The sequence below is a fragment of the Wyeomyia smithii genome, chromosome 2 (assembly GCF_029784165.1).
Source record: "Wyeomyia smithii strain HCP4-BCI-WySm-NY-G18 chromosome 2, ASM2978416v1, whole genome shotgun sequence".
NCBI classification, from domain to species: domain Eukaryota; kingdom Metazoa; phylum Arthropoda; class Insecta; order Diptera; family Culicidae; genus Wyeomyia; species Wyeomyia smithii.
Window position 1 is genome coordinate 119,934,793 of NC_073695.1, and position 21,511 is coordinate 119,956,303.

Consider the following 21,511-nt stretch of genomic DNA (forward strand, 5'->3'; position numbering starts at 1 on the left):
CTTAAATATCAACGAACATTTTAATGAAAAAAGAATCACATGTCATCGCCTTGAATTTTGATTTGGAGACGAATTAAGTATAAAAAGTCATAACTTTGCATGTTTTACGTAGTTTTGTGAATAATATCTCAAGTTTTAGTAATCAGATACTAATTATTTTTCCTCACATGTCTTCCCTGAACATTAACAAACATTTTAGTGAAAAAAGAATAATGTGTCATCGCTTTGAATTTTGATTTAGAGGCAAATTTAGCACAGAAAGTCATAATTTTGCATGTTTTACGTAGTTTTGTGAATAATATATCAAGTCTTAGTAATTAGATACCTATTATTTTTTCTCAAATGTCTTTCCTGAACATCAGCGAACATTTTCATGTAAAAAAACCTACATGTCACCGCTTATTAGTTTTGATTTAGAACGATTTAAAATGATGATGAGTACTATACACCTCAGAGACTGAGGGAATAATATCAATGAGATCAAGCGTTACGGAATTCCATTTTTATATAGTAGATTGCTAAATGTGATAGTTGTAATTGTCTACACACGCAGAAACCCTGAGCTCCCTCAACAATTTCCAGGTATGAGATGGCTTGAAAGTTAAAAAACTCGGATTGTTCACGTTTTGTTAATACTCCATGTAACGCGGTAGCTCAAGTTCCGTCACCCCAATATCCAACTTCAGGATCTTGACCGAAAAATTGCAGCATCAATCCATCTATCTTTACCTGACTACATCACTAACCAGTCACCCACGCACCACTCAGCCTTTAATGTGTTCCGTTCTGTTGTTATCGAACGCATTTCGCCACGCACCACTACACGCACTCGCACACTCGCACCCCTTGCCTACTTCCATTGTTGGTTTTCGCACACGTACGAGTCGGCTCCTCGCATCCACCCACTCACACACACGCAAAGATGCTTACGCGCAACGAAGAATAGGTCACGCGAAATTGGAAACAAAAAAATAGTCGCACTTTGTTTGACAGCTGCGAAAAAAAGCTTTGTTTTCGCTTGGATTAAGGAGCGAGTAGATTTTTTTTCTTTCTGTTTAGGATCGAACGGATGTTTTTTCCGATTAATAACAGTAATCAAATAAAAAAGTTTAAGCTCGATTGAGCGAGAGATAAGTCTGGAAAATCTATAAGTTCAACAAACACTGATGTTGATTATCGGTAGAAAAAGATGGTCGTTGGATAAAATATTGGACATCATCGATGAAAAAAAATCTGCCACTTTCCTTTTTGGAATGCAAAAGTTTTTGGATCCAATAAAAGTGATTTCTGAGACGGCAGCGGAAAAGCACAAGATTACAATTACATGCACACAACACCCCTTACAACTGCATTCCTTACATTGACACCACAGGCGTCGGGAAAGGAAAAGCGCGGCTGGACGAAAATGTACAGGGGGTACGGTGAAGGGTGATAAGATGCTGCGCATGTGTATTTGGGGGAAAACCCCGCCTCTGTGTGCAGTAGTATCACCATCAACGACCCTGTCGGAAAGTGAGCGCGGGACTGTGGTGGCTGCTCAGGACAGTGAGGCTGTCACTATCTGTATAGGTCACCGTAGCTATCGAGCATTTGTGTGCCCCATCATCGGGTGGTGTCGGTGTACTATAGATGTATCGGTTGTTATCGTCACCTGCTGCGGTGTACCGAATGAAACCCGAAGCACACGTTTACTGGTAGTTGTATCCATGTATGTGTGCCAGGTCGTAGAATTTGCGGATGAAAATTATGTAATTCTTTGAATAGAATCAACAGTCTGCTGTTCCGAATTGATGACACGAGAAGTGCAAGAACACGGCCGACACGGTGGGCTCGTGGGGTTTGTGGACCTGCGCAGATATGACTCAACGTGAAGGTTTTCACTAGTAGGGGTGTCGCCGCATGAGGTGGTAAGGTTTCAGATTGTTTTCGTTTTTTTCGTTCGCGTGGCCGGCTGATACAACAGAGTGATACAATGTTAACGGAATCGCAGGTGTGTGCGTGCACGTGTCAACACAAAAGGGGAACTGCTCGAAAAAGCCGAAACAGCTGCTCGAACGGAGTAACTGTTTCACAGTAAGAGATAAGGGTAGCGTTTGGCTGGCGATATCTCCCTCGCAACGTATGATTCAAGTGGTTACATCTGCGTTGTTGCTGCTGTTGTTCCTGTTGCCTTTTGTCCTCATTCAGCGAGAGCCTGGTTGCTCAATGTGTGCGTAAGCGGGGGTGCTTATACTGTCACGGCACTGTTTATACGTGTAGCTTCACCGTATACCGATAGGAGCATCGGCTTTTCCTAGCATGCAACATATGAAAAAGGAGGAAAACGAGAAGAAGCACCGATTTCCGAAGTCGTTCGGAAGCACCCGTTTTCCCGGTGTATTACTACATACTTACAAAACAACCGACGTGCGGTCCGTGCTTTAGTCTACAATTGAGTTTTGTATAGTTAAGTCGTGATCATATACACTTGTTGTTTGTTGTTATATTTAATTATCTGTCTATAAGCTGTGTCTGTGTTTTTCGGAAAAACCGTCACAAAAAGTGGAAGATCGCGCGATATTCGGGGGAATCTAGGTTGAATCCTGATTCTTCTCTAGCGAGAGTCCTGATCGTGAGAAAGAGAGCGTTCTTTCGATCCTCGATCGATCCACCAATCATCAGCAGCCGTCAGCCAGCGAGAAAGCAGTCCATGATAGATTCAGAGAACTTCTAGTGGGAGATTCGAACGCTCGACCTGTACAGTGTTTCGTTTCCAGTCGAATGATCCTGAGAGATTCGGACTGCAACACAGATCTCGAAGATCTATTCGGTGTATAACAACAAGTAATACCGTTTCGCGATCCTGCAACCTAACAAAGGCTAATTCACCTACAATATGGTGCTGACAAAGCAAGTGCTTATCGAATACTCTTCACTGTAACAAACAATGATTTCTTTTATTGAACTAAAAATTTACTTTTGTTGATAGTTCAAAGATTTGATCCGTTTCGAGGTTTTTTGTATCTGCGTGAAAAATTTATCAGTTTTATGGCCGCAATATTTTTTTCAAATCAGTCACCATATTGTAGGATGATAGCATTCTAAGTTTTTCTGATAGAACTTCGTAGCACAACCAGTGAACGTGAAAGTTTGTTTTGATTTTATGGTTTCCTTCCTTCAAGCTAACAAGTTTGCTTTACGCGCAGGTGATTTTGTAAAATGATTCGACAGTCGTCATGTTAAAGATAAACAAACCATCCAAGTAAAAAATCACGATTTAGATTTGTCTAAAAACAATAAAATTTGCAGTAAAAGTAGAAACTTAAAAAAGCGGCATACCCGCGCCAGTGTTTCAAAAGTTCCAATCGAAAACAAAAACTTGTTTCGTTAATAATTGAGTATAAAAAGTAGCTCATTGCTAGTTGAAAGCGGAGATTTATCGCTCGTTAAAGTAGTGGGTGTTTAAAACGGGCGAAAACCTGCTCTCTAGGCACGAGGAAGAAAATTTTCGTATAAATCATAAATATATACCAACCAAACCATCCGACCCAAGTGAAAGCCGGAAGCCAGAGCGGAAGTTGAAGAAGACAAGAAGGCAGAGAGAAGACGTATTCTCTAGTGAGTTTAATCAATTTAATAACATTCACCCCGCCCCGCTTGAAAACCGCTGAAAGAAATCCCCCAAGTATAAGAGCGAAAAAACACACAGTTAAGTGAGGAAGAAGAAGAAGAAGAAGAAAGAACTCTCGCGTAGTTCGATTCGCTTCGACGAGGACAACGACGACCACCGACAACGCATAACTAGAGAATATAGTATATAGAAGCATCCAGAAGAGAAGCCACAGTTATTCCAATATTAATTTCGGTTCCTGTGAGTGAATTCAATACATTCCATATGGTTCACATGATAGAAATCGTTCGTCAAGGGAAAGTTGACTTTCCTCAAGTGATTGTAAGTCTAATTTTTTTTTCTTTACTTCACGATTGTATAGAGCTAGTACCTAAAATATATCTCCCAGTGTAGTGAAAAGGGGGGTAAGGACACCGTCAAGCGAAAATATTTATTTGCAATTTTCCATCTTTACATCTCGGTAAAGTATTTATCAATGCTGCATTATTATCGGTGCGTTCTACAAAACGATGCTCTTGGAATTCGAATCGAGTGTAGTGTTGCTTGATAAACAGTGGAGGTTGCTATTTCAATGCAGATGAAATATTTATGCATTTCTCACACAACTGCTTGTTATTACTGATATTTTTTTTTTAATTTGTGAACTTTCTAACGTAAGATTAACAATGGAAATATTATTATAGCAAAAATATTATCAATAACAATGGCGATTAGAAATTGATAATATTTTTATAGTATCAGAATTAAATAATTTCAAATCGAAAATTAACTAAAGGGTGTTCAGTGCATTTTCATAAGATAGTTTGTAATATTATTTTAAGACCACATGCGAAAGATAAACAAGTTTGATTAGTTTAGATATGTTAGCTTATCAACTGCTCGATAAGTTAAAATAGCATAAAAGGTGAAATTTTCAAAAAGTTTTCATAACTTCTCACTTTCAATTCATTAATCTAAATTAATTTAATAAAATATCCATTGAATTTTAGCTAAGTTCAATGCTTTCATTATGAATGTTTTTCAAACATACCTTTTTGAAACGCAAATAATTTGAACGCAACTCAACTGATTTCAGCAGATTCATTTACCGCAATCAAGTACCTATATCCTTTTTAAAAGGATCCGTTAGAGGACAGCACAGCCGTATTAACGCGGCTCAGGCTAAGCATATAAACATAACGTTTAGCTGAAATAGGACAAATATATTTCCTACGGATTTTCAGCTTCTTTCCGAATCCTATCTTCATACTTCCCGTCCAACGTTGATAGCGAAAATTCAGTATAAATAAATTTCAATGATCGATCACTAGGCAGCCCGAAAGGAAACCTAACCGTAGGATGAAGGCATCCTCAGCTAGCCAGTTTCGGTTTTCCGAGATCTTGACTGCTTTTCGACGAAAATGAAAAAGTAGAAAAAAATAAATAAATAAAAATCATCCGCCTCTGTCCTAACGGTGATGGTGTCCGCGGTGGTGGTGGTGGTGATGCCGATAGTGGTGGTGATGAAGGGGTCGGTGCCCTTCCTTGAAGATGACGATGACGAGGATGTTTTCCCATTCTGGACTACCACTGTCGCTTTCGCTCGGCCTCCCGCTCGTTACATCCCGATCCAAATGTGTGTATATGTACATCGAGGAAAAGTGCTATTCCGCAGGGGCCACCCCTATAAAGCATTTCATTCATCCGTTTAAATTTTTATCGATTTTCGCATTACTCCCCTCGCTAACCCCGGTGGGAAGTCTTCGGGTAAACATACGTGAATGGTTTTAGGAGATGAAACAGAAGAGAACTGTTCAAGTTGTAATGGGTCAAATAAACTTATTTTTTAACTATAAACAAATTTATTTTTCAGGGAAATTTTTGAAAATGTTTTGCATGACGTTCACGATTTTATGAAGAGGACAATGCGAAGATAATTTCTTTTATATACGGGACTTAGACTTTAAACGAAATAAAAATTTGAGTGAGATTTAGCGAAATCTCATTATAATCCTCTTCTGGCTAGTTTCAGTAATTTACTTGACGTCTAGGCTGTAAATAAGTTGTCTTATTCATTGTTGTTGTAATTTTACTATTGCTAATCTTATTTTAGATAAATCTCGTTTAAAATAATTGTAAAGCTTCACTTATGTAAAAGAAAAAAATTGCATCAAAATTAATTTTAAAGTTTTGAATTTGATCCCCTACTGCCGAAGGATTCAAAGTTCTCCCGTCACTAAGGACGACCAATGAAATTTTATTGTTTGGAAACAGTGTTAAGTATTTCTTTTAATACTGCCATTAAGTTTACTGAAATGTTTTACCTTATTCAGGTTTTCTTAATTACGTCTTTATCTCAAATCGCATACGAGTCTCAAACCGATTATCATTATTTGTCTAAGAATATGCTCTCCAGTTCAATTATTAATTTCTATGATTCCTTAAAACCTTAAAAAATCCACGTCCTTTTGCAGAATAGTAATGCTCGGCTTTTCACTTTCTCGGTACACAATCAAAGCTAACCAAATCTTTACTAAGTTAATTTATTTCTCCAGCAGTCAATGAGTCTAGTACTGGATTTATGATTCAAATTAAAAAGTCACACTGATATAAAACATGCAAACACAACAGACATCAAACGAGATTTGTCAGCTCTTTTTCATTCGTCATACAAACAACAGCACCAAAAAGTTTTTTGACACGTATGTACGAAACGCGATTAAAAAGTTGTCTCCTTGATGTTGAATGTCTTTTGTTGTCATCAACACGGATATAAAAGCTCTTGAATTACTTTCTTTCCAAATCCAATTTGCCAGAGAAAATTTCATACAGGAATGCCATTCTTAAAGAATATAATCCTTTAATTAGTACATGTTTCTTCTTAAAATTACATATACTTTAACATTTAGTACTAAAGAACACATGACTTTTCCACAGGTATTCAGATCATTTTGATTCAAGCGATGTTTTTCAAAAGGGTGTATCAGTTTGAGTAGGTAAAATCTGTGAAAAATTGTATCAAAAAAACTTTGATCTCTACTAAATCTAAATCTAAAATCTAAAATATTGAAATCTAGACTTGGAAAATATTACACTAAAAGTAAACATTCACATGCTTTTCGTGTTCTACTATCATGGAAATTTTAAAAAGAGAATTTGATTTTCAACAACGCGTTTCAGAGTTGAAGATAAAACAATAACCACGCTTGAATCCACGAAATACTATTTGACATATAACATAAATCGAAATACATACCTACGTGAATGTTAAAATTTTCCTGAATAAAAGATTTGAAGCAAAATATTTTTTGAAGAACTTAGAAATCATACCTCCCAGAACAAACAATCAATTGTTTACAACATACAATTGATTGTTTCGCCCGTCGTATTTCGATCAAGAGGTATTTTTCATCTTCAACTCCGAAACGCGCGGTTGAATCACAAAGAAGTAGATAGTTAAACTAGTTGTTATTTAAATACCTAGTTCTCTGCGAGTCTGCGACTAGTCATTTTCATTTTTTGTGGCATTGTGATAAGAGTTTTTTAGTCTGGAGAGAAGTTTTCGTGTGGAGGAACCTCAGAATAAAGGTACAATCAACAAAGGAAAAACGACTTATTAATCGTGTATTATGCAACAATAAAAATTTCTATAATAAATACATGTGACCTAAAAACATAGTAATTCAGAAAGTGTTGGTAACTTACGTTTACTATTTAGATCAATCCAATTGTTGTATTTAGGGTATAATGATTATTTTATAGGTTACAATCTAGGGTAAGAATTTTATAAAGCAATTCAAATCAATGAATGTTATATGCATACAAATTAGATTTAGGATTAGCATTTACCTAGCAGTATTGAATAAGTTGAAAATTATTCGGCTGTATAATACCTCGCACGATTTATTGTATAATAATATAATAACTTTTACGCACTGCATGTGCAAATTGCTTAATCACTCTTAGATCGCTCTTCCCTTTTCTGACGCTATTGACGTTTTTGCATAGGATGGGTTGCCAGGAATATAAGCCTGTTCAGTATGTGAGGCGCGTCGACCAGGGGGTCGTCACACTATGCTTAAGTCCTTAGATCAGCGGTTCTCAACCTTTTTTTGTCCGCGTACCCCTTGGCAATATTTTCCAAATTAATTGTACCCCCTGGCTTCAAATGTCCTCGCAGAGTGGGAGCAAGTAGTGGTAGATCACGTTGTGGTAGTCTAGTCCAGGTTTCAAATTGGACTATAGTTTGTTGTATTGCTACAGTCATGTTTTGAGAGCAGGTTTGAGCAACAACTGAAGTATCATAAAAAACATTGCTTTGTCCGCCATCACTGATTTTTCTTTCGCGTACCCCCTGAAGGCTCTCGCGTACCTCTAGGGGTACGCGTACCCCAGGTTGAGAACCGCTGCCTTAGATAATGGCTCGATAATACTAAGATTTGAACCTTTAACCACCCGCTTGTCAAAGCGAACTCTGTAACCTTGCGGCTACGATACTATTCATACATTGTAAATTAAACTCTCCTCTCGAAACTGTCAAGGCTTTGAAGGCCGCATTTGTCCAAGGCACTGGGATTTTTCCGCGTTGGTTACGAAGCACACACAATGAGTATCTAATACTAAAACATATGACGCATTTTGGGACAAGCTCCAAGGCTAATCTACTCGATTATTCTTTTGTATTTTTGAGTCATTCAAAGGTCTTGACCATATTTTCGTACAAATTTTATTGAAAGTTCAATAAATTATTTTCTACGCGGATTTCAGAATTTATGCGGTTTTTTTACGCAGACTTTCCAGAAAAGTCGTTTTACGCGGTTTGTTTCTATTATTTTTTCATATTTATATCGTTTATTTAGAGTGTTTAACGTGTTTACCTAATCAAATTACTGAATATTCTCTGATTGGCACAACTTTTTTATATTTTTTTTGATTTTCAGTTCGCAGGTGGAAAAAACACTGCTGTGGTTTTTTTTCTTTCGAAAGTATTTAGAATAAATGGTTAAAAACCTTCGGCAAATGAAGTTTTTTTTGTGAGGATTTCGGAATTAAGGCGGTTTTTACACGTCTTTTGGAGTTAACGCGGTATGCTTTTGTATCCTTTTATTTATTCCACTATCTCTAATTTTTAATTGTTTAAATATTGCGAAGTGTACCACAAACATAACTACTTAATAATTGAAATCTCAGTCGAACTAAGCAAAGTGCTAACATTCCGCTATCGAACCTCAATCTATTTATTACTAACAAAAAAACGAATCCGAATACAAATTCCAATTTTAGTGAGAATATAGCAGAAATTCCCAATCAATAATCATTTGGTTTCAGAGAAGTACCTTGATGTTTATTAGTTGTTCAATGGTAAAGTGCTTCTAAATCAGGAAACACAAATATATTATCCGCAAGAAATATGTGACAGGATTGAAGTCAAACATGCAACCTCGCAAATCGATTATTAAGACCGATAAAACTGCTAGTTGTTGATAGCAATTTGATTAGATCTAACCATAATGTTTCAGGAATTATCTAATTCTGTATCTACGATTATCACCTAATTTTGAAAAAGCTTCCAAGCTTGCTTAAGTCTAAGCTTGCAAAATTTCCACGATACATTCATCGATAAAATTACTGCTTTGCCTGTGTTCCCCATCATTGCACTCACTCAAATTGCATGCCATAATTCGCCGCCAAGAAAGGCATTCTTCCCACTGCACTTCCTCCGGCTGTCTCTCGATCTGAAGGGTCCAACCCACCATTTGGCATCGGCCTATATCTCTATAGGTATGAAAGCTGCATTGAAATCGGTAGTATTCCGGCAAAGGCTCTCTCTTGGTGCTTCTGCCGTCATTCGGGTAAAAATCTTTCCCACCTTTCGCTTCTTTCTCCACCGATTTCTTCTTAGTGCAAAATTTACTCACACTCTCTTTCTCTCGCTCACACTCTCCGAGCCTGTGTCGGGAAAAGCCGATTTTGCCACCGCTTGTGTCGCAACCGTCTTCTTCTTTAGATTCATCGTTTTCATACGAGCCTGGGTCGGGCTCGCTGCAGGTAGGCTGGGTTGGGCAAAGTCAGCCAGATTTTAGTTTTCGTGGCGAAAATTGAGGCGTCGGCACTCTGAGCAACCTGTTTCAATGACGACAACCAGAAGCTTGAGCTAAAAGAAAAACTGCATGGCTCGGGATACGAAAAACAACGAATGGCACACAAAATAATTTCCGCTGGTTGGCACGGTATAACAAAAAAAAAACGAAGCTGAGGGTCGCATGTAGCCAGTGCGAATGGAAAATTGTGGCGTATTTCCTCTCGGCACGTATGACCGATTGAAAAGTGGGTGGATCTCTTTCCGAATGAGCTGAATAGGAAACGGCACATTCTCATCGTTTTCGCAACCCGTTCGGCCTTTTATCGTGAGCGGTTTAAAGTACCGGCAGATTGTAAATCACGCCATTCATAGAAGAAAAAAACTGACGCTAAGTGATTCCGTATGGCTGAAGACAAGAAATGCTATTACCGGAGACGCAAGCATATGTTGCTCAGAGACATTGCGTCATAGTATCCAGTGACGTCAGCTGATAGGATAAGTCTAACTTAACCGGGCATGTGGTGGCTTTCATTTTATAGTAAGTGGAGAAAATTATTCTTTGAAACATTTTAATGAAATTTTCTTCAAGACTTCTTAAACAGAAAACCGCATAGCTGAAAAAAAGGCAATCAACCTAAATGCATCACTTGTCAAGTGTACAAAAGGTCAATCCAGTTTTCCTGTGCAATATCTTAGCACACTAGTTGTTTTAAGTCAGGGATTAATCAAATTCGATCGAGTAAATTGCTTGGAGATATATGTGCTAGGATTGCCTATTTTATTAGTATCTGTTTGAGGAGTTCCAAAGTCCACTCTGACCAGCGGATAATTATGGATTCAAATTTTAGCAGAATTAAGCCATTCGACGTCAAAAAACTTTAAGCATAAGTTTATTCTCACCCTCCACAAAAGCCTTGTCTCCAGACTAAAACATTCTAGTACCAGCCTTCTATAAAATCTTTGATTTAAAGCACAAATTACACGCCTCAGTATCTTGCCAAAGGAGATGATTAGTTGGATAAAGAAAAAAAGTAAGTGTGGGGTAAGAGAAGCACTACAATATATGGCAGGTTACTTCATAAATAAGTGACTCCGCAAAAAGAAAAAATGTGCGGACAGTAAAAAAAACCGTTTGGATAATGCCACGAAAATTAAAAAACCCATACAAAATATGTATTTGTTTAATCAAAACAATGGTCGCAGTGATCCCAATCTTACAAAAAAAAAAAAAAAATATTTTTTTTAACATTACTGCCTGAACAAAGCAAAACTTAAGGGGGTCTTTTCACCAGTGGCTTCATAGTAGTGTTTTTTTTTTGTTAAAGAAGCGACACAGCAAAAGATGTTTCATCTTTATTTAAAGGTTAAATTTATAGCGAGAAACAATTGGTCAGTAAAAATATGTCGTACTTACTTATTAACAATCTTGCACGGTGGTTCGTTGCCAACAGTTTTGACACAATAATGGCTTCTTTCGTCTAAAACACAAAAGAAAAATATTTTCTGCATATAACACTAGTGAATACAGGTTTTGCCCTAGAGCTCAAACTGGAAAAAAAATAAAAGACAATAGTTTTTAAACCATGGCTGTGAATTTTGTTGCTCCTAGCAAAGGTAACTTTATTAGAGGCCTTAATGAGTTTACCCGTAAGCCAACGTACACGCAAAACTTTTCCTTATCACTTTAAAAGCAATAGCGCAAAATTACCTTTTAGGTAACAAATCCATTACTTAAAAAGCAATAAAATTCTTCCCCAGTTAAGTAACAACTCATACTGTCATATATTTAGCACGTGTTATGAGAGTACGACTATCTAATAATGGTCGTTTCAACCAGATGCAACGTTTTTTCTGTCGAAAAATGCTCCCTTTCCACCTCAAGTCAAAAAAAATCACACACCGTCGCATAAGTTGCACATGTTACACGTTTTTTCAATCTCCAATTCATCCGGTGGGCGTGTATTAGTTCGCTCGTTGTATGCATACGGAGCAGCGAAAAAATATGACAAGAGCTGCCAAGCAACATTTTCCCCGTCATAGAGTATGCAAACGTTGATGATTTCAAAGACTTGAAATGCGCCTTAAAATGACATCACGATCTGTAAACTGCGTTAGAGAAAAATAAAAACATTCGCTTTCTTGCAAGCTATTTACAGCACATAATCATTGGTTCATGGAAACTCATTTGGACCTGTTTGAATATACAAAACTCGTGCCCTTCCAGAACAATATTCGCAACTTCGGCAACTCTGGTCAGACAGTATTACATATTTCCATTTCAAGTAAACACTGGGGGACGAAACGAAAGTGTTTTTAATTGGACATTTGAGGTTGACGGTTGAGATTCTGATTATGTGTGGATGAAGGGAGACAAAAATGAACCAGATCGTTGCATCAATACAAATGCAGCGAGTGAAGTCTTGCCAACACATGCATTGCGGTGCTTGGCTGTATGTTCTCCTGCAGAAACACATACAAGCGTGTGGCCGTCATAATTTTTATTACTTTTTGTGTATAATGCGCAGTCATAAGACACAAAAAGTAACAAAAAATTGCCCAAAAGTAATAAAATATTCCCCGTTTGCGTTGGGTGTAGAAGCGAAGAACCCGTTAAGTACTTACTGTGCGGCACTTTGACTCACTTCTGCATTTTTTTTTTATTTCCTTGTTGGGGACATTATACCACTGCACTGCGACCAGTACTTAGATCTGTTGTGGTGTGTCCTCTTTTGCTTTAAGCCTTTTCTTGTATAGACAACTACTATATGATTTAATAGTCACTATCGTCAATAGTCACAAACAAATAAACAAATTCAAAACATGGAATTCCAAGAACCAAGATGGCCACTTTAATTGTATCATCAAACAGCTTTTTGATGATGTTCAGTAAGTTGTATTGATAATTTTTGAGTAATACTATTGTTAAAAATTTTAAAATACAACCATTTTCGAGCACAATTCGCCCATACGATTGCTACCATGCCTTGTTGCCAAGCAGTGATAATGGAGCCAAAAATTCGAAAAATATAGTATATTTTTCAGTAAAATGTTTCTATAATATCTTAGTTTTATGTAGGATCGCTTCTTAGGTGATATATTTGCTTTAAAGTTGGAATTATTGGTGGAATGCAAAGGTCTGTTTCGTACCTGAATCGGAACAACATTAAATCATGATCGCAACATCTTACTTCTGAGACTTTACCGCTTAACTTTGCCTGTGCTTTATGTAATGATGGATTTCACTTAGGTACAATTCATGGAAAAGTTGTTGTTAGAAAATGTTTTTTCTTGAGGGTACCCATTTTGAAATGTTAAGAATAGACAATTAGATTGTCTACCTAAAATCACTTGAATTCAAATGAATCTGGAATAAATGGCTAGTCTGATTAGCGCTACGATCCTATTGACACTAAGAGTCTCTCCCGAGTCAAGACTCGAACCTACGACGACTGGCTTGTTAGGCCAGCATCGTACCTCGAGACCTTCTGGGAGATAAGAATATAGAAAACTGTTTCTGTAAACTAAACAGGTAGTTTGTTTCGATAAACATAATGTGTTTAAGATTACCTGCGAGATTAATAGTGAAAATGTGCCATGGAAATCTATGTACCATAGAAGTAGTCTAAATTGTTCCGATTATGATACATTGCCTTACCTATTTCCAGAAGCTAATATAGGCCAACGCTTAAAAACTAGGCGACAACCACCGGTTTCTGAAAAGTTACGTCAAATTAAAAAAAAAAATTTAAATACTCCGTATTGCTGGAACCAGGGCCACGCCTAGAAGCCATGAAGTGGTGTCCAATGACATTTTTTTATTCAAGATGTTGACATTTCTCTTCAAAAATCCACTTGAACCGATCATCGTGAAATAAGAGAATTTTTAGAATCGGGATGGCATCCAGATGTCCGGTGTAATTTTTGAATCCTTGTAGCTTGATGTAAAACTAAGATAAATGTTTGTAACGCTCTTTAATATTAAAAACACACTAAAGTATCTATCTTGCTCGCCTTTTTTCACGCGGATTTCGAAAACAACATGATTTTTTACGCGGATTTCCCGGAAAAGTCGTTGTTCATGCTACATATTTTTAATGGTTTTTCAAAAACAAAAAACAGTCTGCGTCAATTTGACGTCGCTTTGAGTGACATTGCCCTCTCATTTTATAAATAGTGCAAATCCGTTTTCGTTTCCCATAAACTGAATTCTGGTATTTGTTATGAGTTAACACCGTAATGATCACTTATTATTAACACCGTAATGATCGCTCATTATTAAATTTTAAACAAAAGCTTCCATTTAGAATGATTTGAAAGTCATGGATTAATTTAACGCCAAAATAAGATTATCTTTCCAGGGTTAACGCCGATTTCCTCAGAAAATGATTTTTTTCACACCGATTTTAGGATTTACGCGGTTCATTACGCGGATAGCAGAATTCACGCAAGTTTTAACGCCTTCTATATCCCCCGCGTAAAAAGACTTCAATGTACAACCAGATTATATCAAAAAAGTGAAAAACGGTGTCCAACGCTATTTTGAAATTCAAGATAGCAACTCTTGGTTTCTAAAAAGCTGTAAAAACTGTAGAAAACATTCAAATACTCTTAACGTCATTAATTTCAGAAGCGGTAACATGACAATATGAGAAGAAATGTGAGAATTATAGCTCCCATATCTTCAAACTGTTGATTAATGCATCTTAACCTCATCTGCAGAGTAAATATTTCTATATAATATTCATCAAAATTTGGCATACGTGTTCTTTGCACTAAGAGGATTAACATGGCAATATTGAAAAAAGGAAGGAGTAACTTGTGAAGAAGATAATTAAGGGACTTAAATTGATAAGGAAATCTTGATTTTTCGGGTATTTTGAATGATTTCGATTTTCAGATCCTCGGTTTGGAACCCAATAGTTGATGTCCAGAGACTACTATGTTTCGATTTGGGATGGTTGGAAAGCTGCGCAAAATCAAGAAAACTACAAGGTATCACCGTGAAAGTTACACTTTATTTATACCATAAAATCAAACCAGGCATGACTTCGATTGATATTTCATCCCAGATTTTCCCCAAACGATTCTTATAAGTGTCTAAAGTCATGTGTTTCACTTTCCCAGCATATATCTCCAAATGGTCCAATGGATTCATACTGGGAGAGGATGCGGGCCATACAAAGGTACTGGTAAAAGACAGTAAATTTTGGTTGCACCACTTCTGAACCACCAATATCTTATGCGCTGGCGCTGAATCCTGTTAAAATAAGAAACATATTCAAATGATTCCGTGGCACAAGCTAATAAATGGTTTTTAATGATGTGTTGTAGATAGTACTCCTAATTAATTTTCACACCCCTGTCGATGAACGGCAGTGACAACTCTGTTAGATATTGCTCCCTAAACCATCACAGCTGAAGCATTCTGGAATCGTTCCACTCCTCTTTTATCGGCTGAAACATCACGAAGACATACCCCCGATCATACAATTAACAATTAACAATTTTTATTTGAAAAAAATATGTTATGCACAGCATGCGCCTTCAGTAGCAATCGAGATCTGGTAACTCTATCGGCAATATTTCTGCGAGATAATCCGTGAATCTTTTGTTCCTTGAAGGCGCCGTATCCAAGAACATTTTTGATTATTCTAGGCATACTGCCGGTAACCGCAATTCAGTCCCATATGTAAAAATATGAAATCGAGAAAACAGCTTCGAAAGATATTTTATTCTCGCTCGTTTATCACTTATTTAAAATGAATTATTTTGATAATATTCGTGCTAAAATATAGTTTGCATACTAGCCTACACAAATTATGTTGTTAAAACAACTGAAATCATTGATTTCATGATAAAAACCTTGAGTGTGACTGACTTTCCGTTACATTCTACACCGAAGAGAAAAGTAACCGCAAGTCAGTCACATTGCCATGTTGATGCTATAGTGCACGTTGACGTGTTGTTATTCGTTGCCGGGAAAAGCCGTCAATCCTTCGCAGTTCGAAAGTATATGCCCATGAGAACAGTTTAAACAATGTCGGCGTTGGAAAATCTAATAATGTACGGAACCGGATGAAGAAACTGAAACCGGGACTGCAGTTGGTTCATCCGACAACAAATGTCGAGATAATCAAAATCCGTTTGAGGTTTGAGCATCACCTTTGGAGACACCTTGGAACGATTCCCTGGATTCTGTGGAAGTTTTTTCGATACTGAAGATTTTCCAAATAGATCCACGAAGAAGCGAACCAAGAAAAAAATAGACTTGAATTCGTATTAGCAATTGCTGGGAATTGCTGCACATAAATTCATCACCAATTCGAACTAAAAATAATCCCAATAATTGATAATTGTTACTAGAACTTATTTTCATATAGTTCACTTTTTCACTACCCATTCATTTTATTGTATTATGCATGTTTTTTGTTTCAATTGGGACTGACTCGCGGTTACTTTTCCTCTGGGACTGACTTGCGGTTACTTTTCATAATGGGACAATTCGACTTGGTGTTGATTTCCACTTTTGTTGAAAAAACCACTATGTTTTATCGGTTCATCTGAAAATACACTCAAAGATAGGCCAAAATCCGATGCTAACTCAAAATTGACCAAATTACTGATGGAACTGACTTGCGGTTACCGGTAGCATAGCATTATGATAATTTCCTCAAATCGTTTGATGGTCCTGTACACAAACAATCTTTTTAAATTCAGATGTTACAGCTTCCTTCTGATCTGTATGTTGCTCATTCCAGAGAGATACAAGATCTTGATTTTTTCTCTACTTGAATCCATTGCAATTTTCCCCTGGAAAATAATGAAACACCGCCTTCATCACTTACTAGTGAGTTATTAACATGTGTCACAATGAAAAAAACACTGCTGATTAACAGGGTAAGCCTTCCGATTCAAAAAGATGTGCTTAAATATGTGTATCACTTTCACGGTGCCACCCTGTAAAAACCAGTTTCGATCTGATTTTGATAAAGAGCTGTTCAAAAAATTTGTGTGATCCAATATTCAACAAACTTGAAGCAGTTCTGACTGTTTTAAAGATTTTTAGTATTGTCATGCAAGATGGAATACAATGTTAGTGGAAATATAATGTTAGTGAAGTAATGGAGTCGACAAATCATCGAAAGAAAGTATAATTATATGCTTGACAAAAGTTGCGCTATAACTAAAATACATTAACTTTTCTGGCGTTAAACTTTATTTAAAAAGCTCTTATGTTGCAGAATATTGATGAGGTTCACATCTGCCAACATGTCCAATTCATATTCAGACATTTGAAATATGTCAAACCCTATATCTAGGTTGGCAAATTTAGTTAGAACGATTATTGTTAGCCAGAATTATTACCTTTGTTCAGGAAAATATAAGAAACTATAAATACAAGTCACATCAGAAGGATTGAATTTTTCTCGCTTACAATATATTTTCATGATATGTAATGCATCGAAAATTAATGCACTAAAATGCAGGTTTCGATTGCTGCCGGTTTTCTAATCATAAAAGTGTTGACTAAAATTTAAAGAAATACCTGAATTGCTTATTAGCCTAATTGAAGGATATACAAAACTATGTTGTAGCCTTGATAACATTTCCATCGACGGCTGGAAGGTTTTCAGTGATGGAATATTTTTGTTCGTACCTCTTTAATCATTAAGAAGTTAATTCGTTGCATCTAATTTTTAGTCAATAAGACAATCATCACCTTTAATTTTGCTTTCGATCGTAACCGTCTTTCGTACTAAAAGTCTGATTCGGACAAAATGAGAAATGCTATTCCCGTAAAGAGGCATTCGAACTACAGTCCCTATATATACAGTCTGGCGGAGTGGATTCGGGAACCAATTTCGAAAAATAGTCCGCTTTCGAAATTTCTTTTCAAACCCAATAGAAGTAACTTCGGGGTTCCTCAAGGTTTTCACCTGGGCCCTCTTCTTTTTATATTATAGGTGAATGACATTTCTATTCTTCTTAAATCAATACATGTGCTTGTATATACTGACGACATGAAGCTCTTTATAGAAATGATCAATGCTGAAGACTTCGAAATATTCCAGAATGAAATTAATGCATACACTTGGTGCAACAAAAGTCCATTGTAACTCAACATTAAAAAATGTAATTCAGTAGAAAAACAGTAACATCACCAACAGACATTTTCTTAGGAATCCAACCAGTAGAAAAATGCAAAATCGTAAGGGATCTAGGCGTAGTCTAAGACTCTAAACTTACATTCATAGAACATTATAACACAATAATCAACAAAGCAAATAGTATGCTGGACTTTATAAATCGCTTCGACCATAATTTTCAAGACCCATATACAATCAAACTTTTATATATTTCATACGTCCAACCAATTCTGGAATACTGTAGCATTGTATAGAATCCCTATATTGTAACACATGAAGAACGCATTGAATCTGTCCAAAAACAAATTCTTTTGTACGCGCTTCGTAAGCTAAATTGGACAGCATTTCCCTTACCATCATATGAAGCACGCTGCATGCTTATAGACATACAAGCACTTAAAGAAGTGCGAACTTTCAATGCTTTACTTTATCAATGACATTATTTCTCAACGCGTGCAATCTTCTAAATTATTATCGCAACTTAATTTTTATGCACGCAGTCGTCAATTAAGAAATCGTAAAATATTTTCGGAAAACTCTCACAGAACTAACTACTCAAAAAATGGCCCAATAAATCGCATGATGCGTCACTATAATCAGCACTGCGAAAATATCGACAACACTATGGGCAGAAATCAAATCAAAAAACGACTAACGACTGGAAATAATGTATAGAATATAAAAAAAACATTGTATTATTATAACTGTAGTCTACATTTGCTTGATGAAATAAATAAATAAATAAATAATTCGAACTTGTTCGAACAAGAACGGCAATGCAAATCTCTCATATTTTCGTACGAATGTGATTCGACCGTAAATAATAATAGATGCGAACATGTATGTTTATCTCTCTAAGCTTCGAGTAAAAAAAATCAATTTCCTAAAACAACTACCCAACTACTTTCATAAACATCTAATAAGAGTACTGATTGAAGTCGCAAAATAATATTTCGGCACATCATCTAAGCTAAACACAATTTATACGATTGATTTATACTACTGCATCCGATTCAAACTGAAAATTTATTACCATACAATTTTCCCGTATCTATCACGTTCATTTTCCCATTCTTTTTCGTCTCGCACAATAAGGTAACGGGAGTATTTTGGTCAGCTTTGGGAAGTGTTGGCACAGTTCATTAAAAACAAACACAATTTTTCAACATAAATACCTACTCTATTATACCATTGTTAAAAGCTAGTGTCTATTTTAATATACACCGTTCAACAATGCAATATATTGAAAAATATCCTATAAATATCATTTGGTCCACCAAATTTTTACCTTGGCCCACCTTTATATCTACAGACGTGTATGGAAATAGTTTGGACTAATTATATTTAAGATTATCATCGGTATTTTTAGAGCAAAACTAGTGGGTTTAAGGAAAACATCCTTCTGCTGTGAATTTTTGTAAATTTTAGGCATCTAAAAATTAAATGATTTAGCTTATAGCGGTTTGACAGGCATTCTCATCTAATTTCATATCGTTAAATGTGATAAATTAAGAAGTAATTACCTGTAAATTGTCACAAGCTGCTTCTTTGTTCACGTGCAACGGCCGAGCGGTAATCAAAGAGATGTCAAAACTTGGCATGGCCATAATATGTTTGCTTCAGAAAGAGGCAAACATATTTCGGCCATGCGTTTAACCACTTTTTCAACTTTTTCCAACATGTTAGAGTACACAAACTTTTTCCATGACATTATATTGATGTTACTACAACAACGAATTGTTTCATAAGCATACATATTAGTTACATTAGCTTCCGGACGTTGACTTGTATATTACCACCTCCTCTTGACTTTGGGTCGACTCAGCCATGACTTTGAATATGTATGAACTAATTCCAAAATAAGACTACCTAGAGCCAGTTTTTCGCCGAAAATTATAGTGTAGTATGATGTGTGGTGGTGTGTTATTCAATTTTGCATGCACAGTTTTCTAATATTCATTGAATGTATCAGATAAAATGCGTAAAATGTTACCGGGTGGGCCAAAATATGCATGTAGGCCAAAATACCCCCGTTACCCTATGTATAGCAAAATTTCAATTCCTCAACAACGGTACGGTGAACGCAAAGCACTCAAAAGACCCAGTGACCTTTGCACAGTGATTTGCTTCGAAAACTAATTTCTTCTGTTTTTGGATATTGGCAAACCAGTTTTCGTTCATTCTCCAGCCAGGCTGATGTTTTCTCCATATGAAACGATCCATTCTAGAATTCTAGCTTGTGAATCCCTCGACCGCTGCCAACATTCCGCCACCTGCGTTTATCCTCTCTTGTCTACCCAACCTAGGAGCTGCTGTTACGTTCGAAGTTTATCGATCCGATGCGCGGTAATTCCTAATAACATTAGCCTCCCCCTGTCATCACTTCTAGGCGACGATACAATGTTCGAATCGCCATTTACGATACGACAACATTTTGTATGGATTTTACGATTTCTTAGCCGAGAAATTGGAGGGACCTGGAGGCGTTCTTTTTTACAGAAATTGATTTTTCATAATAAAATATGCAACAAACTTGAACGTCGTGGCGTTCATATTTACGACTGCTGTTTATGTCATCTTTTTGAAGGATTCGCGTTTTCACATACACTTTGCCTTTCCAGAGGGAATCTTGTTTCGGGCCACAAGAATGGGTGATTTTCATTCCTTTTAGCCAAACAGCAAGCGGAAAAAATGTACTCGAAACTTGACGACGAATGAGACTTGACTGGAGCTTGGGATAAAACGAATGGGTGCCGTGGCAAGGCGAAAAAAAGCAGCATAAAATATTAACACGATATAAAACGAGCATTTTTCGGCACTGATGTAGCTGCTCCTGTTGCTGTTGCCAGCTTGTACTCCCACAACCCGACGCTGTGATAAAATATGAACCTTAAAAACAGCCATTTGACACCGTAAAATTTACATTTTTTCCATTTGCCAGTCAGGAAAAATTGTGCTACTCCACGGCAATCAGAGTAACGGCGGTGAAACGAGCAGATTCGTTTGGGGATTATTCACTGCCAGCTTGGCAGCTAGTTGTGCGGCTGAAAAAGGACGACTGAATTCAAGCAGTTAGGCACGTCACCGACGACGCATCACTGTTGAAATTGGGGATTTTGAAGAAAGAATTATGTATAATTGGAGAAGTTTAAAGTACACTTTTGTTCAGTGAGAAATACTGCCTTCAATCATATTTGAACACTATAAACGAACAATTTCAATATGAATATTACATACTTAATCCCAACATATAAATAATCTGGGGAGTTCTGACGCCAGCATGAATCTTACATCGAGAGTAAATTTTAAAGACGAATCAATCAAGAGCTACTTTATCACCTGTGAAAGAAGGATATACTCTGTCTTCATTTATTCCCGCTACTGCGCTGCACCAGGAGACTATTTTCTGTGCCGAATATTTTATTTCATTTCCATTTTATTCGCGTTAAGTTGACAGCTGCCACGAGAAATGTGGTTCCCTTACCGACGGAAACCGGGACCGACAACGACTACTGGAAAGAAAAATCTCGGTGAACCCTTGAACTGTGCTACGATGGAAAATTGGTGCTTATCTTCATGCAGTTTCGCAAAGAAGGTATTCTATTCACCCAACCAAGAGTGTGTGTTTCTTATTTCAGCAAATTCACTCTTTTCTGGAGGGTCAATTTAGAGTTAAGTTCCGAAACAAGAGGC

The 21,511-nt window shown here is 36.7% G+C and overlaps 1 protein-coding gene across 20 annotated transcripts in view; it reads left to right on the forward strand.

Moving 5' to 3' along the window:
* LOC129722531 (CUGBP Elav-like family member 4) overlaps positions 1-21,511 on the forward strand; it is an 868,765-nt gene that overhangs the window by 562,194 nt on the left and 285,060 nt on the right. For 3 of the 20 annotated variants that reach the window (XM_055676027.1, XM_055676033.1, XM_055676034.1), the window contains exons 1-2: positions 2,405-2,823; positions 3,186-3,931. The exons of 13 other annotated variants lie outside the window; for them this stretch is intronic. In XM_055676027.1, coding sequence (XP_055532002.1) covers positions 3,875-3,931 — 57 coding nt within the window. In that variant the 5' untranslated portion in view covers positions 2,405-2,823; positions 3,186-3,874. Of the gene's footprint in view, positions 1-2,403; positions 2,894-3,161; positions 3,932-21,511 lie in introns of those variants that run through there. 4 more of the 20 variants (XM_055676023.1, XM_055676022.1, XM_055676021.1 and 1 more) reach the window with 4 other exon arrangements.